The 25126-nt window shown below is 35.7% G+C and overlaps 1 protein-coding gene across 2 annotated transcripts in view; it reads right to left on the minus strand.

The window, feature by feature from the left end:
• Positions 1–562: 562 nt before the first annotated feature.
• The window catches only part of sema3h (sema domain, immunoglobulin domain (Ig), short basic domain, secreted, (semaphorin) 3H), a 37708-nt gene continuing 13144 nt past the window's right edge, over positions 563–25126 (minus strand). The window contains exons 5-17 of one of the 2 annotated variants that reach the window (XM_056464374.1): positions 22785–22878; positions 22549–22668; positions 22235–22380; positions 21044–21158; positions 13098–13167; positions 10917–11061; positions 8812–9031; positions 7645–7733; positions 7512–7553; positions 3635–3789; positions 3408–3469; positions 1380–1522; positions 563–1270 (exon numbers count right to left, since the gene is read on the minus strand). In XM_056464374.1, coding sequence (XP_056320349.1) covers positions 848–1270; positions 1380–1522; positions 3408–3469; positions 3635–3789; positions 7512–7553; positions 7645–7733; positions 8812–9031; positions 10917–11061; positions 13098–13167; positions 21044–21158; positions 22235–22380; positions 22549–22668; positions 22785–22878 — 1824 coding nt within the window. In that variant the 3' untranslated portion in view covers positions 563–847. Of the gene's footprint in view, positions 1271–1379; positions 1523–3407; positions 3470–3634; positions 3793–7511; positions 7554–7644; positions 7734–8811; positions 9032–10916; positions 11062–13097; positions 13168–21043; positions 21159–22234; positions 22381–22548; positions 22669–22784; positions 22879–25126 lie in introns of both variants that reach the window. The other variant, XM_056464373.1, reaches the window with a different exon arrangement.

A 25126-nucleotide genomic window follows, 5' to 3' on the forward strand; every position in this document is an offset into this window, starting at 1 on the left:
GTATTCATTGGCAAAACAATATCGGAAAAACCATTGATTTTTACTGTGAGTGTTGACATGCTGACTGTTCCAAAATGGTGGACTCATTGACGAATACATATCTATAGCCATTACTGTCACTTTTAACCAATTAAACGCATCCTTACTAAATAAAAATTGAGATTTCTGTAAGAAAAAAATATATATATTCTGATGCCTGACTTTATATTTACGCTTTCCTTTTAATTACTGAAATATAATTAATTAACTGAAATATATGTATATTAGGGACGGCACAGTGGTGCAGTGGGTAGCATGATCGCCTCACAGCAAGAAGGTCACTGGTTTGAGTCCTGGCTGGGTCAGTTGGCATTTCTTTGTGGAGTTTGCATGTTCTCCCCGTGTTCGCCGGTGCTCCGGTTTTCCGCACAGACCAAAGACATGCGGTACAGGTGAACTGAATAAGCTAAATTGTACGTAATGTATGTGTGTGTGTATGTGTGTGTGTGTGTGTGTGTGTATTGATGTTTCCCAGTGTTGGGTTTGCGGTTGGAAGGGCATCAGCTGCGTAAAACATATGCTGGATATGTTGGTGGTTCATCCTGCTGTGGTGACCCCTGATTAATAAAGGGACTAAGCCAAAAAGAAAATGAATGAATGAATGAATGATAAGGATTTTTAACGTTTTCCGCTGTATTTTTTCACTTAACTTGATGCTTTAAAATGCGGCCGTATGCATGCTCATCATTCAGTGTTGAAACAGAGCAAATATCTACTAATATAGTGTGCAATATTGTAAATGTCTTGTGTGGGTGTGTATATATACCGTATATTGCATGTTTTGCTGTATTTGTTATTTGGAGCAGGTTTAAGCGCTCCTGGGCAGCCTCTGTGCTGAACTCTGCATTCGGCTGCGGTGCTTCCTCCCCTTCCCTTTCTCCTTCTTCTCTCCTCCTCCTCCTCTGTGTCGGTGGCGCTCTGCTCTCTTTCTGTCTTGTTTATTTGCCCTGTGGTTGGTAGATTCTCTGCTGTTGTGTCTTTGACTGAGTTCTTTACAGTGTCGCTCTAGTTTGCTGTGGTTGATCAGTGCCATCACGTCCTGGTACCATGGCTGGGTGGCACCAAGCGAGGGGTGCAGGACAGGGCTCCACACGGTTAAACGAACAGTAACGGCAGTCCAGCGGAAACCATGCTCCTCTAGCTGACAGTGATAAACACCAGCATGATTGAGCTCTGCCCGGGGAATTAGGATGCCCCTGTCTATCACCACCAGCTGTTCTCCAGATGTGACCTGAGAGACAAACAGCAAATTTGGAGATATTACAGTTTTTAATCATGTTTCTGGTGTGTGTGTGTGTGTGTGTGTGTGTGTGTGTGTGTGTGTGTGTGTGTGTGTGTACCTTATGTTGCTCCAAGCTGTTCTCTCCTATGTCTTTATACCAGGTGATGGTGGCATGGTGAGATTTGGGCAGACACTCCAGGTAGGTGCTGTTGCCCACGGCAACAACTAATGTTTTCTCCTCTGCCTCCACCCGAAGACCAGCTGAATGACAGTGAGTGGAAAAATTACATTTAAATAATTTAATCAGGGCTTCATTAAACTTAAAGCTAACAATGAAATAATTATAAACATTTAATGAAAACATTTAATGATAATTAAATTATAGATGGATAGATTTAAATTATTTTCAAGAGTTCACACTTAGCTCATGATTGATTATTCAAGTTTGTTTGACATGCTGTCCCAGGAGAGGGTCCTGAGCTCATAAGATCCTCGAGCCTGGGCAAGGCGAGAGGGGAGTTTGAGCTCAGGTAGATTTCGAGAACTCCCCTGCCGTAGTAGCTAATGAACAGATAGTGATTGCTCTTAAGAGATAACTGCATCCTAGGAGCATGTCTATGGTGCTGATTTGGATTCGTCAATTGGGGAGAACGTGTAAACTCCGCACAGAAATGTCGGCTGGCTTGGTAAGGACTAGAAACAGTGACGTTCTTGCTGTGAGGCAACAGTGCTAACCACTGGGCCACCGTGCCACCCATCAAGGAAAGAAGGAGGAGTAGGGGTGGAAGTGAGGATTCTTCAAAACGATGATGGCTGTTATATGGACTTAGGGTATTTATAGTGGCTTAGGAATTGTCTAATTGATGAATAATAAATTGGATAATGCAGGGCGAGCCGCAAGCAATAATAAGCACGTGATACTCTCGAAATTAGTTTATAAATAAACTATTTAATTATTCAATTTGAAATTTAACTTTACAGTAAATCAGATTGTTCAGTTTGTTGTATTATTATTATTTAAAATATATTATTCATTCATTCATTTTCTTGTTGGCTTAGTCCCTTTATTAATCAGGGGTCACCACAGTGGAATGAACTGCCAATTTATCCAGCATATGTTTCATGCAGCAAATGCCCTTCCAGCTGCAACCCATTACTGGGAAACACCCATACACTCTTGCAGTCACACACATACACTACGGCCAATTCAGCTTACCCAATTCACCTATAGCGCATGTCTTTGGACTATGGAGGAAACTGGAGCACCTGGGAGAAACCCATGCTAACACAGGGAGAACATGCAGACTCCACACAGAAATGCCAACTGACCCAGCTGAGACTTGAACCAGCGACCTTCTTGCTGTGAGCGACAGCGCTACCCACTGCTGCTTACCCATTATTTTTAATTATTTAGATTTTTTTAAAAATATTATGATATACAATGATTTAAATACACATTTTAATAATACTAATGATAATACATTTTTTTATGAAAATATAATTTTGCACTTAAATAATCACAAAGTTGAAGAGAAAATTATTAGCCTTTTTAAAATTATTTTAAATTATATCAAATATTTCCCAAGTGTTCTTTATCAAAGCAAAGACAATTTTCCACAGAATCTGCAATTATATTTTTCTTCTGGAGAAAGAAGAATAGTTTTTTAGTTTGGTTAGAATAAAAAAAAAAGATTTTGTTTTTTAAATTGCTTATGTCGATATTATAAGCCCCCTTAAGAATTTTAGCTTTTATTTGCTCCAGAACAAACCATTATTGTCCAATAACCTGCCTGATTAACCTAACTTCCCTAACCAGTGAAGCCTTTATATTTCACTTTACGCTGAATACTAGTATCTTGCAAAATGTATAGAAACATATTAGCTACGGTCATCAAGGCAAATTAAAAAATTTCTTAATAAAACTATTTTACTTAAAAAAAAAAAAGATTTTAAAATTAATCTTCTCTCCAATCATTTTACACCACAAAGTATCTCATTCATAAATGCTGGTAAAAAATGGTAAGAGTGTGATCAGTTTATAGTTTTCCACACATACTGAATCACAGCAATCAATTAAATTCTACCAACAAATAAAAAAATTTACAAAAATGGCAAATGTAAACGCCTGGTTGTCCGTGTCTCTTACCTCCCTGTCTGACACACTGGTTCAGCAGGTTGCCGTCATCATTAACCTGGCGGATGTTTCTCCTGCAGACAGAGAAGAATGTTTCAGATCAGATTTATTCCAGATATACCAAAGCTTTCCGGTTTCAGTACAGCAGACTAGTGTAATGCATTCTATTAAACCTGCTATTTAACTTGAAGTGAGTAGCAAATAAGATAAAATCAGCCTGAGAGTGAGCTGCATGTTACCTGCGTCCTGTAGGCATATACTGGCTGCACGAGTGGCCATCCCAGGTGCAGTATGGGTCTCTAGCTAGACAGCATTCAGCACAGGCCTGACCGTACAAATCACACTGGAACAGACCCAACTGAACCACTCCTTCTGCTGAGCCAGCAAACAACCACTGCTGGACACAAAAACACACACTGATATGAGTTGTTTGAGAATGTGGTAAGCCATTTTAACATTTAATCTAAAAACACACTAGTATATACACTTACCGGCCACTTTATTAGGTACAACTGTCCAACTGCCTGTTAATGCAAATTTCTAATCAGGCAATCACATGGCAGCAACTCAATGCATTTAGTCATGTAGACATAGTCAAGACGATCTGCTGCAGTTACTTTGAATGTGGCATGGTTGTTGGTATTTCAGAAACTGCTGATCTACTGAAATTTTCACACACAACCATCTCTAGGGATTACAGAGGATGGTCAGACAAAGAGAAAATATCCAGTGAGCGGCAGTTCTGTGGGTGCAAATGCATTGTTGATGCCAGAGGTCAGAGGAGAATGGCCAAACTGGTTCGAGCTGACAGAAAGGCAACAGTAACTCAATTAACCACTTGTTACAACTGAGGTTTGCAGAAGAGCATCTCTGAATGTACAACACATCCAACCTTGAGGCAGATGGGCTACAGCAGCAGAAGACCACACAGGGTGCCACTCCAGTCAGCTAAGAACAGGAAACTGAGGCTACAATTCACACAGGCTCACCAAAATTGGACAATAACAGATTGGAAAAAACGTTGCCTGGTCTGACCTCAATCCAATAGAGCACTTTTGGGATGTGGTGGAACGGGAGATTTGCTTCATGGATGTGCAGCCGACAAATCTACAGCAACTGCGGGATGCTATTATGTCAATATAGACCAAAATCTCTGAGGAATATTTCCAGTACCTTGTTGAATAGATGCCATAAAGGATTAAGGCAGTTCTGAAGGCAAAAGAGGGTCCAACCTGGTACTAGGAAGGTGTACCTAATAAAGTGGCCAGTGTGTGTTTTTCCATAGTACAAGTACAATTTTAGCTAATTGTCTTTTTCATTAATTAGCTACTAGTGCTTATTTAGTTTTTAGTACTTTTTTGAAGCAAAGCAGTACTTATTAGATACTGGTACTTATTATTACATAGTACTTTTTTGATACTATATTTTAAGTGAATACTGTACTTATTCATCAGATACTAGTGATTATTTTAGTAGTGATTATTAAGTATTCAATAAAATGTTTAGTACAAATTCCAACTATGCCTCTGTATTATAAAGATATTGATATTTATTGATTATTAAGATCTTTTTCTACATATCCATATATTTTTATTTTAATGTTTATTTTAATGTTAATCTATAGTTCATATATTTAAATAAAAAACAATGGAATATCATAAAATAACTACACTGTAAAAAAATCATGATTGCCTTCAATTTGTTTAGCTGAATCAAATTAATCATATGAGTTCATTGAACTTATGTTAAAGTGGCTTAAAATAGCTTGCATAACTTATAAAATGAAGTTAGAACATGATTAACTTGGATTAATAAGTTACAATGACCTAAAAACATATGTTGTCAGGACTAACTGATCATATCATTTTTCACAGTGTAGTGTCTAATAAATAAATGATAGCTTGTAATAAGTAACTACTTTCTAGAGGTGCAAGTATGTAATAAGCACTGATATTTAATGTTTAAGTACTGAAATCTGAAAATCTTAGAAAAAAGATCTAATTGTATCTAATGTATATCTTTTAGTACATAAAACGGATTCTAGTATCAGAACCCAAATGCAGAGACATTTAACAGTTTATTATCTACAAAAAAACACCAAAAAAACAACCTCAAACTGCCCTGTAGAGAAAAAAACTGACTCTGAAGCAGCAGGGAAGGACAAAGCTCACATTGAAGAAGTCAACAGATTAGCACAAGACAGAGAACACAGGGGGAATAAACAGGGAGAGCAAACCACTTATGTAATGAATGAGGTCGGGTGGACCAAATGAATCAATAATCAGTTAACAAGAGAGGCAGGGTCAAGACAATATGGGAAGCACCTGGCACATAGACAAAACAGACAAAGAGAGCTCGGCCACCAAAACTAGAATAAACAGAACTGAAGTGATAGAACCCTGACAGCTAGTCACAACAGGAGTATTTGATATCTCAATGACAGATCCCCATTGAAGTCAATCAGAAAGCAATTAAAATTTGTTACTGATACTGCTCACTACTGAAATTAATACTAGTAAACTGAGCATCAGAATGGGGAAGAAAAGTGACTTTGAACATGGCATGGTTCATGGTGCCAGACGGGCTAGTCTGAGTATTTCAGACACTTCTGATATACTGGGATTTTCACACAACAACCATCTCTAGGGTTTACAGAGAATGGTCAGAAAAAGAAAAAAAATATCCAGTGAGCGGCAGTTCTGTGGGCGCAAATGCCTTGTTGATGCTACAGGTTAGAAGAGAATGGCCAGACTGGTTCGAGCTGATAGAAAAGCAACAGTAACTCAATTAACCACTCATTACAACCACGGTATGCAGAAGAGCATCTCTGAACACATAACACATCCTACCTTGAGGCGGATGGGCTACAGCAGGAGAAGACCACACCAGGTGCCACTCCAGTCAGCTAAGAGCAGGAAACTGAGGCTACACTTCACACAGGCTCAACAAAATTGGCAATAGAAGATTGAAAAAACGTTCTCGATTTCTGCTGTGACATTCGGATGGTAGGGTCAGAGTTTGGCGTCAACAACATGAAAGCATGGATCCATCCTGCCTTGTATCAACGGTTCAGGCTGGTGGTGGTGGTCTAATGGTTTGGGGGATATTTTCTTGGCACACTTTGGGTCCATTAGTAACAATTCAGCATCGTGTCAACAGCACAGCCCAGAGTACTGTCGCTGACCATGTCCATCCCTTTATTACCACAGTGTACCCATCTTCTGATGGCTACTTCCAGCAGGATAACGCTCCATGTCAAAGCGTGAATCATCTCAGACTGGTTTTTTGAACAATGAGTTCACTGTACACAAATGGCCTCCACAGTCACCAGCTCTCAATCCAATAGAGCACCTTTGCGATGAGGTGGAATGGTAGATTTACATCATGGATGTGCAGCCGAGAAATCTGCAGTAACTGCATGATGCTATCAAGTCAATAAGGACCAAAATCTCTGAGGAATATTTCCAGTACCTTGTTGAATCTATGCCATGAAGGATTAAGGCAATTCTGAAAGCAAAAGGGGGTCCAACCCAGAACTTGCAAGGTCTACCTAATAAAGTGGCCAGTAAGTGTATAATAGTAAGTACTAGCATCTAACATTAAGTAACCAATGCAATGAATTACTAATGTCTATATGTAAAAGTACTACTACATAAAGAATAAGCACTAATTAATAATAACTGGTACTTTATAAAAGAGGTATAAGTATAGCTAAGAAAAAGGGACTAGAATGAAAAAATAGATAGCAGTACATTTTAAAGACTAAATGCTAAAACAGCTTGCCATGGTTTACTTCCTTTTCAGAAAGCAGGACAAATGAGTCAGAAGCTTAATTGTAAACCACAATCACATGTAAAGATCCAGAAGTACAGCGCTCTTTCCATCCCAGATCTTCTGGAATCAGCGAATGTTTGGTGGAAACAAAGTGTGAAAATTCACAGTTTCATTTTAAGTACCTTCCACCCTCTCACGTTGCCATAGCGACGCAAGAGGAAGGTTTATAAAAGCGTGTCTGTTTATGTTACATGTTTGTGTGTGTGTGAAAGAGAGAGAGAGAGAGAGAGAGAGAGAGAGAGAGAGAGAGAGAGAGTGTGTGTGTGTGTGTATACACTGTACCTTTTTCTTGGAAAGCGTCATGGCAGTGATGGCTGACTTGCGCTGTTGGGTGATAGGAGATGAGCAGTTAATGTTCAGTGTATAAACGTTGATCCTAATGAATCTGGAATGTTTAATCTGGAAAAAAGTTCACCTTAAAAACCTGCAGCTGCTCCAGAGTGACCTCCTGATTCTGTCTGCTGGCTTTCGGGAGGTAAAGAACCTTCAGGACCAGGCCAGAATCTGAACACAAACACATATATTTAAAGACTGAGTTCATCTAACAATGAACATTCAGACATCATTTACTCACCATCATGTTGTTAAAAAAAACTAAATCTGAACACAAATGAAGATATTTTTAATTATATCTGAGAGATTTATGTTCCTCCACTGAAAGTACTCAAAACTCAGACGCTTCAAAGCTTTCAGAAATTGTTGTATAGTTTTACAAGAATAAAGAAAAAATTGAATCTGTTCATCAGAGAGTAATCAAGTCTATTTAGAAGAGTTGAATTAAACCACCCAGCTCATATGCATTTTTATCCTGATTGCTTTATGAACATTTTGAATCACATTATTCAATGAACAGACTTTCAAAGGAGGAACAGAAATCAGATATAATTAAAATAACTTATTGACCTTAATGAAAGTCTTATGGTTTTGAAGCCACATGAGGATGAATAGATTTCATTTTAGAATGAACTAATACTTTAAGAAAACTAAACTGGCTACTAAACTGACTTCATATAAAAAACAATTAACAAAAATACATCAATACAGAAAAACAGCCAATTTATTATCCAGTGCTTACATTTATTAGACCATCTGTCATAAGAGAAAACAAATACTTTAGGAATCTGTCAAAAACCAAATCTAAAACTACATTGTCATTTATTTTGCAAATGACAAGCTGAAACAACTAAACATTGTTCTAAATTAATGTGTTTATACCCAAATTTAAGCCGGCACATTCAATTTCTCTCAGAAAAAAAAAAATCAAACAAAGTGTTCGACCATTAAAATTAATTTTTATTGTAAGTACTGAAATAAATAACTGTAACTAGGCAACTAAATAAAAAAGCAAAGTTATTATATTTAATTATTTTTCTTGTAAAGAAAAAATTTACAAGAAAAGAGATAAAAAAATTTAAGATAAAAAAATGAATGGGTAAAAATTCATGTGACTTGTGATCTTACACTTACTGGTAAATGAACTGTTTCAGACACTTTATTGCTAAAATAATTTTGGTAATCACCAATACTGTCTGTTTAGGGCAGCTGTAGTGGTCTAATAAGTTTGTTACACCCTGTTACACACCTGTGCCAATGAACATCACGTCATGCTGTCCATCAACAGCCTCGACTCTGTCCACAAGCAGACGGGTGAGTTTATACGGGACGCCCACTCTGATCAGCAAAGGCTGACCACCGAGAGGACGAACCACCTCCTGCATCAGTGGATGTGTGCGGCTGAAGAAGATCACATCATCTGGATATTCCCTCGTGGATCTGAAGCCTCCATATGTGCTGCTGGGACACTGAACATTGACACACAGTTCAGCGTTGTGCTCCATAAACCAATTAAAATATTGTAAACACTGAAATAAAGTAGCTGTTTCAAAGATTATCAATTTAGTTTTATAGCTTTATAATAGATTTATAAAATTTAGAATAGCTCTTATATCCAGTTGTGTTCATATTTGTGCTCTTTCATTTCAGTATTTCAGTATTTTAGTAGCACCACTGTTTGTAGTCACATGTAGTCAAATGTCAATAAAGCTCAACTTGACTTGATTTGCAATGCAAGTAATGTTTCCATGATAATGTTTTAAATACTTTTTTGTAAAAATAAACTATAAGTGAATTAATGATCCACTATCATTCGTCACAGATATACTGTACTTTTGTCAAAATAATATAAAAACATACTTATTCTGTACTTGAGATAAAAATATCTAAAAGAATGTCAACGTAGTACATTTTAGTATATTTTATACTTTAGTATATTTTATATAATGTAAAATACTTTAAATTTTTATACATTTAGTATATTTTGACATAATTAAGCACCTATAGGGGTTTGAGGGAAATTGACAAAAAATAAAGATTCAAAATGACTGCTTATTAGTAGTTTGGTGCAACATAGGTTTTTAATCAGTCAATTATTCTTGCCCTAAATATGCCAAACAAAATTTTTGTGGTATATTGTTATGGGTAATCACATTTGAGCAAATATGACATCTTTAAATCATAGTAAAAATTTTATAAATCTATTTATTATTTTTTGCTCTTTGTGTGTACTTATGTGGAGTAATGATATACCATTATCGTAACAATTATTACATAATATTTTAGGTTTTTCCTTAACCAACAGCAATTGTTTTAGGCAACCCAGGCTCATTCTGAAAATGTACCCCTATATACATTTCTGAAGAGTGCCAAATACATCCCAGAAGCTATGTTTTATAGCAGTTTTTAATTTCGTGAATCCACCAGAGACCACTGTGTATGCTTTTTGAGATTTCAAATTTCTCTTGCAAGAGCCATTCGCACCTGTTCTCCTCATGTGAAACCACCAGAGGCCACTATCGACTGACTGACTGACTGCCTGAGTGAGTAACTGACCCACCTTCCTCCTTCACTAAACCCAACCAATAGTGCTTTCAAAAGCACTGATTGACCCACCCACACACTTCCCTAAAACCAACCGACAATTTTAAAAAGCAATCCAGAAAAAGAAAAGCCCTCGTTCTAATTTTATTTTTTGGCTTCTGTTGTTGTCTGCTTTCTGGAACCGTTCTTTACTGGACTCGAACCCCGTCATCATGGTCAACTTCGCTCTGCGTCTCAAGTCCACCAACGTACATGTCAAGCTACTGGACAAGCTGGTAACAGCAGAAAAGCCGTCCATATGGAGGTAAGCGGTCAGTTGGTAAACGCGAAAAGGAATGGCGTCATACCGCCCCATAGTGTTCGTTTTAAAAAACCAAATGCAGCCAAACATACCTCTGGCTACATAATTTGCGATCTCCAGAAACATATATAGGGCTGCGGTTTCAGAATGAGCCTATGTTTGTTTTAGGCATTCTGACTACAGAAGCCATCCATACATTTTAATGAACAATTATGAGGCCAAAGAATAAAGAAACATACTGTATACATGGATGAAATTGCTTTATGGTAATTAATTTTTTCATCCTAATCCTAAAGATACCAACAGTAAGTTACTGTAAATGCAATCTAAAGTTATATCAAAATAAATTTAATAAATTTAAAAATGATTCAGATTTGGTGTATGTGTGTGTTTTAATCTAATTTTACATACACAAAATATGAAAGTTTAAACAAAATATGAAAGTTTAAACAAAAAATCAAAGTTTAACCTAAATGTTAAAAATGGGTTGACGGAATGTGAACACTCACTGTGCCGGGTCTGGGATAGGGAACTCTGCCTGTGTACTCGGTCCACTTGAACTGATGTCCCTCTCTGTGAAGGAAGTTTCCTTTAAAAGCTCTAATAATGTCCTGCATGCGGTAAACGCACACAGCAGATCCATTCAACACATTGCTGGCGAGACAAAAAAACAAAAACCCATGATTTATTAATGCACTGAAAGTCATAAATGAAGAATCCAGATGCACAAACTTCTAATGTTTAGTTATTTCATGTTAAATGTAATGAAAGCCTATTATTTGCCATAAAGTAAAATTACTGAACCTACACATAGGAGCCCTAGAAAAATGTTCATTTTAAATAATGTTTTTAGCATCTGAACTCTTCAAATAGACAGCACCAACTAGCAACTAACATTCAATCCTCTTTACCCTGCCTTAAATCCAATTAAAACCCAGCTCTGGTGGCACAATTAAAAGTGGCACTTCAGTTCAAGTGTGAAGCCAGTCAGGCAGTAAAAGCACAGACTCCTCGGTGTGGGTTAAAATGTCACCTGAATTAAACTGAATTGAGTTTGGGTCTTTACGAGATTTAATACACTCGGTTGAACAGCTCAACAGAGAGCAATAACACTGTCACTCTTTCCATGCAGCTTTTTCTCAATCCAGACTTCATTGTGCACTCCACCCAATACAACCCTCTCCAAAACCTTGGGCAGACACACAATTAATCACACAGACACACACACACACACACACGCACACGCACACGCACACGCACACACACACACACACGCACACGCACACGCACACACACGCACACGCACACGCACACACACACATTTTCACAAAGAATGATGAATGCATATGCTTTTAGACGTGGCTAATGTAAAACTGGATCAACTTCTAATGTTTTAAACATCATGGGTGCATCATTAATGTCATCTGGAAAGTATGACTCAGTAATACTGTGACTTTTTCCACACCCTTAACCACAAACACACAGAAGGTTTTCATGATGTTCAAACTACTTATTTCCATACAACTGAAGTAAAGGGTGAATAAAGGCAGTCCAAAAATGACAAAACGGCACCATAAAGTATAGCATAACACAGTGAGGATCACTTCTGCAGCCATTTAATAGTTCTCTGTGCAGAATAGACTGAAATACAAAGTTGCCAATCTTAAAATATTTATTTAAAATATTCAAATTTAGTAATTGGTTAAAAAATGCATGGTATCGGTAACAATGTCAAGCTTTGGCGATCCATATTTGTAAATACAAGAGAAGGGAAGCCTCTTTATGCACACCAAGGCTGCATTTGTTTTGAATTACTTAATTTATTTGTTTGTTTTTTTTTAACCTTTTTAGGCTAGCATAAAAGTAAAAACCTATATATATATATATATATACATACACAACAGTGCTGTCTGGTTCTCAAATCTGATTGGCTGATAGCCAAGAGATTTTAAAGTAATATCAAAACTCTTCACCCTCATGTATTACTCCACCCACACGAGAAGCAAGCAGAAGACTACAGTTTGACAAATATTGTATATTTGGAACCTTAGGAAAGTCTATAATGTCACTTGTCAATTTAAATGTCAATTTTTATGTTTAAAATTCTTAATTTCTTCAATGACTATTTCTTCATGACTACATGTGCAACATGTGGATAAGATTTGAATATTCCTTTATTTATTAGTCTTTTTTTATAACAACATATATTTCTTTTCTTTTTTAATAAAAAAAAGCTTACCAAGAATGTATAAACTAAGGAGACTAATTTAACATTACTTTGTGATTTTTGAAGCTTGACCATCTTTAGTAACCTTTGATTTTATCATAAAGAGCAGCAGCAACATTCTGCTCACCTTCTTTTTTTGCATTTTACATAAGAAGCAAAGACAAAATAGTGCTTAAATGAAATGTCTGGAGTCCAAAAAAATGTTTTTGCTGCTTGTTCAAACTTCTTATTTAAAGTGAGCTGAAACAAAACAATCCCTTTGCATTTTTTGGCATGACTAAACTGTTTTATGTTCAATCCACTAAAATTCGTTAAGTTAACTTAATCGATTTGTGAATTAATTGTGTGGAAGCCTGCATTTTTTTTACAGTGTCATCTTTTCTCAGCTATGATTCTAGTCTTTAAGTGTGATTCATTTAATTGAGATCGTTAAACGCTGATCCCAGGTCAGTGTATGACTCACCTGGTAGTGGTGAAGAGCCCATAAACAAGAGGATTCTTTTTGTCCCTTCCACGCTGAATGAAAATATCCTCTACAGAAAAAACAGAAAATAGAGAATATTAATAGTCAGTTTGAATATTAAACTTGCTTTATGTGTCCTTCAGGTTATGTTAATGTGTGTGGTCTTGGTTTCCTCTTAAGGCTGTATAAACTCAGGAAATAATATTTACCTGGTTGCACTCTCTTTCATATACAAATAAACGTGTGCAATGCTACATATTTGTGGTTTTTCTGTTCAAAAGCATACACATATCTTGCCATTGAGGGTACGCCAGTTCATTTCTGCATTCTCACATTCCAACCATGTCAGATACGATCAAATGTCTTATCAAATCAAACACACACACACACACACACACACACACACACACACACACACACACACACACACACACACACACACACACACACACACACACACGCTTCTCTTGAACGGTTTCGCATTAAGACCCAAACTTTATATTGGACATTAAGCGATTTAAAATATGAAAAACATTCAAGCTGAATTCAAGAAATATTTGTGACAATGAAATGTTTAGAATCTAAATCTATAACAACCTTTTATCTAACCTATTAACTTTTGTTTTATTTTTACAATAAGTGATATTAAATAATATTCTTAACTTTCAAAATCTGTTCATATAGACCAGGGGTGACCAACCCTATTCCTGGAGATCTGTTCAGGTCCTAAATAATTGGTTCAGGTGTGTTTGATTAGGGTTGGAGCTGAACTCTGCATGAAGGTAGATCTCCAGGAACAGGGTTGAGCACGTCTGGTATAGACGTTATGCTCATGTTTTTGGAATAATTACTGTATACTCGTCTTCTTCTAGGCATTACTCTGTGTTTATTAAACTATGTTAAAATATCTAACATTACACTCTATAGAGCCTGTTTGTAAGTAAAAAGTGGTAACCTTAGAAAAGTGGTAAGCAGTTGTTACCTTAAATAGCTAAATCTAATGGATTCAATCTATAAAATTTGTTTTGTTGATACAAATATGTATTTATAGATTTAAGATGTTTTTGAACCTAATAAAACCAGTTAATATAGAAATGACCATTTTTAGGCTATCTGCCAAAAAGTTTTCTACTGAACATCCAAAAATATCATTGTTTTTTATTAATATTACCATTAATAATGCTCGTGTTCAAAGATTTCAAGGCCAGTAATGTTTTTTAAATGCACAACAATAATGCTGTTATTTACTAGGAACACAGTAAATTGATAATCATATCAGTATCAGTTTTTCAAGTAAATAATGTTCTTTTGAAAATGTGTTAAAAATCCTTCCATTTGTTGTAATATATTCACTGTAAAACCCGATAAGTAAAGTTATATATATGACTATATATACACTCTCAGAAATAAAGGTACGCGAGCTGTCAGTGGGGTGGTACCTTTTAAAACGTACAAATTTGTACCTAAAACATTAATAAAACATAGCACCTAAAATATAAATATCCATATTAATACCTCAAGGGTACATATTAGTACCTAAAAAGTACAAAAGTGTTCCTCTTAAATTTTTTAGGTACTAATATATACTTTTGAGGTACCAATATGGACCCTTTAAGTACAAACGTGTACCTTTTGAAATATACACATATATTATTTGTGTTGATAATTTGTGTTGTCAGACTTTAAGAGTACTAGTAACTTAAACATTTTAAGTTCTGTCATCAAATCGAGTTCAACAAATTAGTCAAACAACTAAAATGTTTTGGTATTGCTTCTAGTATAAGAGTTAACACACAAAAAAAAAATATGAATTAATTTCTAACAATTTTTCTTTAGTTCTACTTAATATAATACGTAAATGAGTTACAATAACTCTTTTTCCTTAAGTCAAAGTAACCTTTTAAAAAATGATAAGTTAAACTAACTTATTTCATTTAGTGATTTTGACTAGTAGGTTTTACAATGTACAATTCTCACATCACTAATAAAAGAACCAATCACTGACCCTGAAAAAAGATAATTTTTTCACTTGTTTTTTTTTGTTGTTGTTGTTAAAAAAAGCAATATTTAAGTCCTAAATAACTCTCTAACCCAATTTATTTTACGAAATGGAGATTTCAACTATCCGCATGAAGGCTAAAAATAAATGCAGCCTCTTTTAAAAATATTACTATATCTTAGCAACACTGAATCAAGAATACAGTGGAGCTTGATCAAAAACAGCTCTCAGCAACATCAATAAAAGATATGGGCACCACCCACCAGTTGGAAACCGCAGTGTTAAACATTTGTGCTACCGCGGATATGCTACTTAAAACATGTGGCAGATTTACTGACTCTTGTAAACTGTTAAAACTGTGAACATAAACTTGATCATACTATAAAAAAAGACTGAAACCGTTATTACATACATACTACTCTGTGGCAAACCACACATACACACAGCCGCTCAGTTCTTCCTTTATATTTAACACACAAACCAACGGATTCCCTTTAATTAAGTTTTCACACTCCCTCTTTCCCTCTCAATCCCATTACTATTCCTCATTCAGTCTCTCCTCCTCTTCTACTTCTTCAGATTGTTTTCTACCCTCCCCTATTATCTGGCTCTTCTTCTCTTTCACTTTAGCGAGGAAGCTATAGTTGTGTCAATTTTCCCCCGACAAAGGCTTTTGTTCTCCTTGAGGGCAGATAGTTTTGTCTGCCCTGCACTTGTTGACACTTCTCTATCCTTACCCCTATCCGTCCTTATCCATGCTAACCTCCGATTCTCCTGCTCTCTGCTCTCCTCCCTCATCTCCATCCTGACTCGGCCAGTAGATTATGTGAAAACAGGATGGGGGTGCCAACATAGACGAGAAAAAGCACACACACAGAGACTGGCGGCCTTCAAAACATTCAGCAGACCACCAAGACAAATGACACATGACCTGGTGCACTCGTTTTTAAATATGCAGCGCTGCTTGAACGTTTATAAAACACTTGCAGAATTAGTTAAAAGGGCTTGTCCAGTTACATAGTTCACAAGCCCAAAAAAATACTAAAATTATTAAAATAACCCCCTGCAATTGTTTGTAAACCCTTGGCTTTTAATTCTGTGTGTAGTTCCCTGGATGATCGATGCCTCTTGTTTGTTTTGAGCAGTTAAACTACCTGAAATCTTTGGTTTTTCAGCATCTTTTGTGTATTTGAACCCTTTTCAGCAGTGACTGTGTGATTTTGACATTCGTCCTTTTACAATGAGGACAATCGAGGGACTCAAACACAACTATTAAAAAGTATTAATTTATTAAAAGGTGCAAATTCTCCAGAAGGAAACACAATCCATTTAGTGCCTGGGGGTGAAAACTTTTGCAATTGAAAGCTCAAGGTAAATTATGCTACATTTTCTTCCCAGAAACAGGCAAGTATCTTCTGTTTTTCCAAAGAGCAGTACTACATTGAAACAAAAAAAAGATGTTTCAACAAAATAAGAAAAAAAAGTGGACATCTTCATTTTGTTCAAAAGTTTGCAATCACTGGCTCTTGACTTTTATTGTAAGTTTAGTCTATTAACACAAACTTACAAGCTGCACTATATTACCCATCAGGTGGTTCAGAAATGCAAAGTATTTAGGGTGACGAAGGTAACAAAGCGATTTTCTCGAAGCCCTGACAACATTGAGTAGGATCTGTCTGCGGACTGCAAGACAGGGGCGTAACATGAATGGACATAACTTGTAGTACGTTAGAAGCGTAACTTGAAGTTATGGAGACTCGCATGTCAAAACTATGTTGTGGCAAAATGGCTTTGTACATTAACATCTACACCAACTCCACACCTAAACCCAAGCATTACAGTTAATAATGTCTATACCTACCACAACCCTAAACCCAACCATCCTCGTTATTAATTTCTACACATACCCCAAACATAAACCCAACCATCATAGTTATGAAAGTCTACACCTATTCCAACCCTTAACCCAACCATCATAGTCATTAACGTCTGCACCTACCTCAACCCTAATCCCAACCATCACAGTTTTTAACATACAGCCATGAGTTGCAAAGGCTTTCATACTTGATGCATTCACCATTGTACTGTTATTTGTAACCATACAGGATGATGCCGATTAGGCTAACGGTCATGACAAAACGGACAAAGAAGTCAACGAGTGGAGTTGCATGGTGGAGTTGCTAAAGGAATGAATATAATTAATTCATTCATTTTTTATTCGGCTTAGTCCCTTTATTGATCTTGGGTCGCCACAGCAGAATGAACCGCCAACTTATCCAGCACATGTTTTAACGCAGTGGATGCCCTTCCAGCTGCAACCCCTTCATTCACACTCATACACTGTGGATAATTAAGCTCATCCAACTCACCTATAGCACATGTCTTTGAACTTGTGGGGGAACCGTTGCACCCGGAGGAAACCGACACGGAAACGGGGAGAACATGCAAACTCCACACAGAAACGGCAACTGACCCAGCCGAGGCTTGAACCAGCGACCTTCTTGCTGTGAGGTGAACGTGCTATCCACTGCGCCACCGCGTCGTCTGAATGAATATAATAACTTATCAAATGAATTGGTTGTGGATACATTTGGACAAAACTCATGAAAGCCTTTGGTGAAAATGTTCTCTGTTATAGGCTATTCTGCCATTTTGCCAACAACATCTCGTTATGACATCTCGCATGGTTCAATGGGATCTCGATAACTGCAAGTTACACCCCTTCATGTTACACCCTTGTCTTGCAGTCCGCTGACAGATACACTTGACAATATTTGCTTTACATTCTATAAAAGCACATTCAGCATGTAACTCTTGATGGGGCTGCCAAATATCATGTGATTTTATAGCTCCAAAATTCTGTTTTTAAGTGCAAAAAGAAAATTAAGTGGTTCTTTTTTTCTTATTACAAGTTTTGTTTCTCTTTTCATGTGTCACACTAATGATTAATCTACAGGTTATTTATTGCAATAACACATCCTTAAGTTTGCAATCTCTGAGTTTTCAGTTTAAAAGTAAATCAGGTTTAAATGGCAAATGTTCCTGTAGGGACAAAAGTACCACTGTTATTTATGTCCCACTGCTAATAGCCATACATTATTTTTCACTTCCACATTAGAGTTTGCAGTGTTTGGATTTAAATGTTTTAAAAAATTCATATATATTGGCAATAATAAAAAAAAAAAAATACTCAAACATTTTAGAAAATGTTAACATTTTGCATTGTTGAACTGTTTTAAAACATTTAATGGAGCTGAAATTTAAAATGAAAATGCATGCAGTTTAATATTTTTAACAAAAATAAAGGACAAAATGTGTTTGCAGTGAACATTAACAAGGTCATAGTCAGATATATTTCAAATAAACAAGATTAAGCCAGAAAATCTAGCAAATAACGTTGTTACTTTTGACCCACCTGTGTGTTACTTTCATCCCTGCTGAGGGGGTCAAACGTAACAATGTACAACTTTTGTTTAAAGTAAAGTTATATAGGCGTTGTTCTACATTGATACAAAATAACCCCTGATTTTGATTGACCACTCTTATGAGTTAGACACCACAGCAAAAATATATTAGTGCTAAAACATCATCTTTTTAAATGTAGTTTTTTATGAAAAATGTTACTTTCATCCTCGCTCTCCCCTAATCAAGAAAACTGAGCTGCTCTATGACAATAAAACGTGTATGACCATAGCCTACATAAACTCTTGCTAATGACCAACTGAAGTAAAAACCTGTGTTGGCAAGTATATGAGAGGTGCTAATTGCTAGTTGGCTGAAACATGTTTATGAAACTGAAAAGTGTATGTTGTGAGAATAATTGTCTAGGTTGTAGAAAATTTGTGGCCGATTCATGATTTTTGTTTATTCTCAGTTGTTTCTTTTTTATACAATCAGCTCACATTGACAATTGACATCAATCAGCTCACACCACATTCTGTTTATGGACTTTTACTATTTTAAAAAAGAGAGAAAATAATTTAATTGCCTCCTTTTTTCCAAGCAATTCTGTTTCTGTTTGTCTTAAATTTTTTTATTATTATTTTAAAAGTTAACTTATTGTATACCTTTTTTGTGTATGGGCCATAGCGACAGAAACTTATGTGTTCAATTAATATAAGCCAAAATATCTCATATTAAAGTTACTGGTAAAAATGAACGACATATATAAGTAATATTCATTAATTTGACATTACATAATTTTATTTATTTATTCATCCTTTATTTGCAATGAATTTCCCATTGCGATATGCATCTCTTCTACCAGGGAGTCCTGGTCAAAATGGCGTCACAAAAAGTTCAGATACAAAATTAGACACACATAAAATATCAAATATTAAAATTTACACAAAACATTTACATAATTCTTCCAGGTATGATTTTTAAAAAATATTTAAAGACTGAATAGTTCTAAAATGATAATACTTTGCATTTCATTCAATAATGTAGGGCCAAACTTTAACTTTTCAATATCAAAAATACAAAACAGCGACTTTACATTGTGATAATATTTCACAATGTTACTGTTTTACAGCTTTTAATCAAATAAATGTGGCATTAAGTTTAGGACCTTTCAAAAAATATAAAAATTCTATTATAAGCTTAAACCTTTGACAAATACATATAGACACTCGGACAAATTGCAGCTAAACACACTCATATGACAAATCAAGTAAGCATTATTAAAAATCCTAAACAGAAGATACGCAACACAAACTCAGCTCAGGTTCAAAACCAGAGCCACAGAAACGGTCGGTATCACCCTCACACACACAAAAACATGAACATTATCTAAACTTACTTCAGATTCACACCAGACCGTGACGCATTCTGGAGGACCTTCGATCTCGCTAACCAAAACATACACCAGTCAGTATTTTTCTCTGTCTGTTAAGATCTAATCAGTCTTCATCAGTTCCATTTTGTTCATAAGCACACACAATAATTCAAGCTCTACTCCGATTAACTCACATCTGACCATCAGTTTATGCAAGTTTAGTCACATAAACTCAGTATTCTTGATTAACATTGACTGTCTGCAGTGTGGTCCGAGCCATCATAACCAGGGACACATGAGGGTCCTTGATGTGAACGGAGATTGTGGGAGATGTAGTTGTTTAGGGGCTGTAGAGCACAATGTAAACACGACAGAGAAGAGAATCCTTATAGATTACCACCATAGGGCAAAAGTACAGCGCAGATGAGATGCTTATTACCATTACAGCATGTTTAACTTATAAATTCATTAAAATGTTTAACATTCACAAGTCAAAGTAAACATTACATTGTTAGCCGGGAAAAATGTAGCTGTTGCACATCTTCTAAATACTTCAGAAGGCCAAGAAATAAACAGATTTCACAGCTCTCCAACCGTTGAACATAACTGGACATGCACAGTTAAACAAATTACGTAAACTGAGCTGTTTACAGATTAGCATGGCGCTGGACAATGACTAGTTCTGTTCTGAGACGCTCGTTGATTTGATAAAGTTCCAGTCAGATATGGAAGACGTTCCTGATTTGTGATTATTGTTGGGTTTTGTGTTGCGTTCACATGTTCACTCTTCAACATGGTCATCTGATATCTGAGATGAACATTTGAATATGCGTGGGTTTTAAAAGGTATATCTTACAGATATAATGTGAGTTATAAGATTATAGTAAGACGTTGGTCAGAATGAGGATTCAGGAATTGTTTATTCTATGCAAAGGCTTTGTTTACACAGACTGATTGATAAGAAACCGGTTTCTGTCTGACTGTGTGTCTGTGTGCGTGGAGTGTATGTGCGTACTGATAAACTTTGTTTCATAAATCAGGGAAGTTTGGGCACATGACACACACACACACACACACACACACACACACACACACACACACACACACCTACGTATATACGCACATACTGCACAGTGTGTCAAAATGTATACATGTTTATCTCTTACTTACGGAGTTTGTCGAAGTGTGTCTGTATGCCATCAGGTCCTGGTACAGCGCAAACGATACGAGCTTTCTGAAAAGTGCTCCATTTATTGACCAAACTACGCTGACCACCAATATCATTCTAGAAAGGGACAGAAAGAGAGAAAGACACACTGAATTAATACCAGAATATTCATTTTTTGATGATATTTTAGGTTTACTCTAAGAAAAACGATATATTCTGTGACTTTAAAGATTTTGTTATATTATTTATGTAAATTAAAAAAGAATACATATATTCAGCCATACTCAGTGATATACACATATCACATATATTCAAAACTGTCTATATTAAATCATCTATTTTTTCTCTGAATATTATGAAAAGTGGGGTGACGCAGTGGCGCAGTAGGTAGTGAGAAGGTTGCTGGTTCGAGCCTAAACTGTATTTTTATATTATTTTTATTAATTTATGTTTTGCACAACTTGCACAATTTGTAAATGAGATCTCGATCCCAATGGGTCTTTACCTAGTTAAATAAAGAAACATAATATTAATAATAATAATAATAATAATAAAAAATATATATATAATAATAATAATATTGTATACACTGAAAAAAAGATTTCTTAAAAAAATGTTGCAAACTATTAATATGGGTTGAATTTAACAAACAAATAAAATTTAGCGATGTTCAACTTTATTTGCCTGTTTAAATTAAACCCAAATAAATTGCTTACAGCCACTTATCTTTAAAAAATGTGTAAATCCAAGGAATCATCTTTGAATCATTTTTTTGAGTGTACTTGTCTAGAAAATATTTCTTGATTTAATAATATTTTACATATTTGAACTAGAAATAAGACAAATCCGAAGTAAGAAAAGCATTCTTTAGTGTAGCAGTTCAATGGCATTATCACTCTACCACAATGCTACTATGATACTTTTTGTAATGCTACTATAAATAATTCTTCACAGTCAAAATTACAGTATGACATTCATTTTAACAAAAAATGTATGCTCGAATTCTTAGAATTATTACTATATTTTTGGTTTTATTATAATTTATATACAATATTATAATATACTCATGCATGCAGTACATTTAATAGTTATATGTCACCCAGGACTTCCTATCAGCTTCGCAGAGGTGGCCATACAGGCACAGGGACACACAAGTGCAGTCGGGCATGTAGAAGCACACTGCTGCTAGATACCTTACAGACGCGGGCCACTCTGGAATACAAGACCTTCCCAGCAGCCCCTTCTGCTTCCTGAGCGCGCTCAGTGAAGAACACGTAGACCTTATCATCCTCCTCGTTATCACTCTCTGACATCGCCGCAACATGCACAAATTCAGCGCCTGCAGAGACAAAAATACTGTTAGCTAACACATGAATTTGTTTTTGCGATTGCATTCCCTTGTGTTTAACTGATAGAGCGCATTGTCAACAACATACTGTGTGTATTTTCGTAAGTGCTGAGAGTGTTAGCTGAAGTGATGTGTGGTTTGTACATTCACATGTGTCACCTTGCAGCCATGTAGAGTCATATTGTTCGGTGCGAATCACATGTCGCTCCCCCAGACTCCGAATAAAAGCAGTATCATGGCTTAAAAAGTCCGATGAGATGCCTGCGTACAGCTCTCCGTCTGAAAAGGAAAAAAAAACACACACACACACACACACAGATTTAGATCAGAGTTACACTGGCATGTTCTTACACAAACAGATAAACTGCAGACAAACTGTAAACATGCTGTCTCACCAATGATGGCGGTTGCTGTCCTCTGGTGAGGGTCGAAAGGACATTTCCCCTTCCCTGATTCAGTGTCTTCATCCTGCAGCGTTTGCTCCTCAGCCTAAAAAAAGGTTGTTCAATTGTTTGCTATTGTTTAAGCTTGTTTGATTCTTGAATTTTTTTTAAATAATTTCAATACCACAATATTTAGCTTTATTTACAGTGTGTTTCCATATTCTAAACATAACACTTTTTAATTTAACATTTAATATAATTCATTCATTCATTTTCTTTTTGGGTTAGTCCCTTTATCAATCAGGGGTCGCCACAGCGGAATGAACCGCCAACTTATTCAGCATATGTTTTACGCAGTGGATGCCCTTCCAGCTGCAACCTATCACTGGGAAACACATATACACTCTCGCTTTCACACACATACACTACAAACAATTTAGTTTATTCAATTCACCTATAGCGCATGTCTTTAGACTGTGGTGGTATCCGGAGCACCCGAAGGAAACCCACTTGAACACGGGGAGAACATGCAAACTTTACACAGAAATGCCAACTGACCCAGCCGGGACTCAAACCAGCAACCTTCTTGCTGTGAGGCGACAGTCCTAACTACACTTTATTTTTGATAACTATTTAACAAAGCTTGTATCTGTAACACTTTTGTGGTTAAATGCAAAAGGATGTTATAATTATAATTATAAAATTATATAATAAAAAATAATGATCTGAAACACTTTTACTTTTATAAATAATAAAAAAATGCTCCAAGTGGCAACAATATTAAATCTGAAAGAAATTTCATCAATAATTTACTGAATAAAACAAAAATGATGTTTTACTCAAACACAAAAATTTTCAAGTTCTCATATGTTTTTTTACTCATTTACAGTGTTGGGGGTTGTGCATTACAAGTAACATGAGTTGCTTTTCTAAGTAACAAGCAAGGTAACGCATTACTTTAAAAAACAAGTAATATATTTGAGCTACTTTTTTAAAAATGCAATGCGAGTTACTTTTTAGTTTAATCAATTAGTTTATAAAAAATTAGGTCACACTTTCTTTTGATGGTCCGTTTGTTGAATTTAAGTTACATTGCATCTACATGACAACTGATTCTCATTAAATTATAAGGTTAGGTTGTTAGGTTAGGGGTTAGGGTTAGGATTGTAAGTTGACATGTACTTGCAAAGTTTCTTATATTCAGTTAAATGTCTGTTGAAGAAGCAGTATCAACAGATATTAAGCAGACAGTCTACTAATACTCAAATGGACCATCAAAATAAAGTGTTACCAAAAATAAATAGCTGAATTAAAAATATATTAGACATTACATTAAAATGAACGTAGTCCCGCTGAATCCCATACTCAATGAGAGAATGCAGGAACAGATAGAAACCAAGATGACAGAGCCGTATATTACTGCCATGGAAGTTTTCTCGGTTCAAAGAAAGGGAAAAGGAGATTATCGTCTCAATGGACAGTGATTTTACTTCACCAATAAGACAAAAAGTACAAAAGTAGCAAACATATCGCTTTACACTTTCATTAATCTGTTTATACGGCATATAACTCGAGGGTTAGGAAATTCTCAGAAGATAACATTATCCTACATTATTATTTTTTGATGTTTTTTTATGGTTATTGAAGATAATGAGTAAAGTAACGCATTACTTTTTAAAAAAAAGTAATAATATTTGAGCTACTTTTTAAAAAATGTAAAGCGAGTTACTATATAGATTATTTATTTAGCTTATAAAATATAAATAGCCGAATTAAAATGAACATAGTCACGCTGAATCCCGCACTCAATGAGAGAATGCAGGAACAGACAGAAACCAATATGGCAGAGCCTTACATTAAAAAGAAAGGGAAAAGGAGATTATAGTCTTAATGGACAAAGATTTTACTTCACCAATGAGACAAAAAGTACAAAAGTAGCACACACATCACTTTACACTTTCATTAATCTGTTTATACGGCAAATAACTCGAGGGTCAGGAAGTTCTCCGAAGATAAGATTATTCTACATTATTTTTTAAGGTTTTTTTTTTTAAGTAAATGAAGGCATAGGTGATATGGTGCATTGTTAATCTCAGAGCTTCCTAATAAAAAAAAAGAAGAAAAAAACCCTGCAAGTTCTGAAAGAGATCAAGCCTCAGCCAGGTCAGAAAAAGTAATGCAAAAGTTACTCAAAAGTAAGTAAAGCAACTAGTTACTTTTTGGGGGAGTAACTCAATATTGTAATGCATTACTTTCTGAAGTAACTTTTCCCAACACTGCTCATCTAAAATCAACGTAATGGGCACACTTTATTTTATTGTACAATTTCTGCTATCACTATATACTATTGTATA

This window comes from Danio aesculapii, chromosome 8, assembly GCF_903798145.1.
Source record: "Danio aesculapii chromosome 8, fDanAes4.1, whole genome shotgun sequence".
Taxonomy (NCBI): domain Eukaryota; kingdom Metazoa; phylum Chordata; class Actinopteri; order Cypriniformes; family Danionidae; genus Danio; species Danio aesculapii.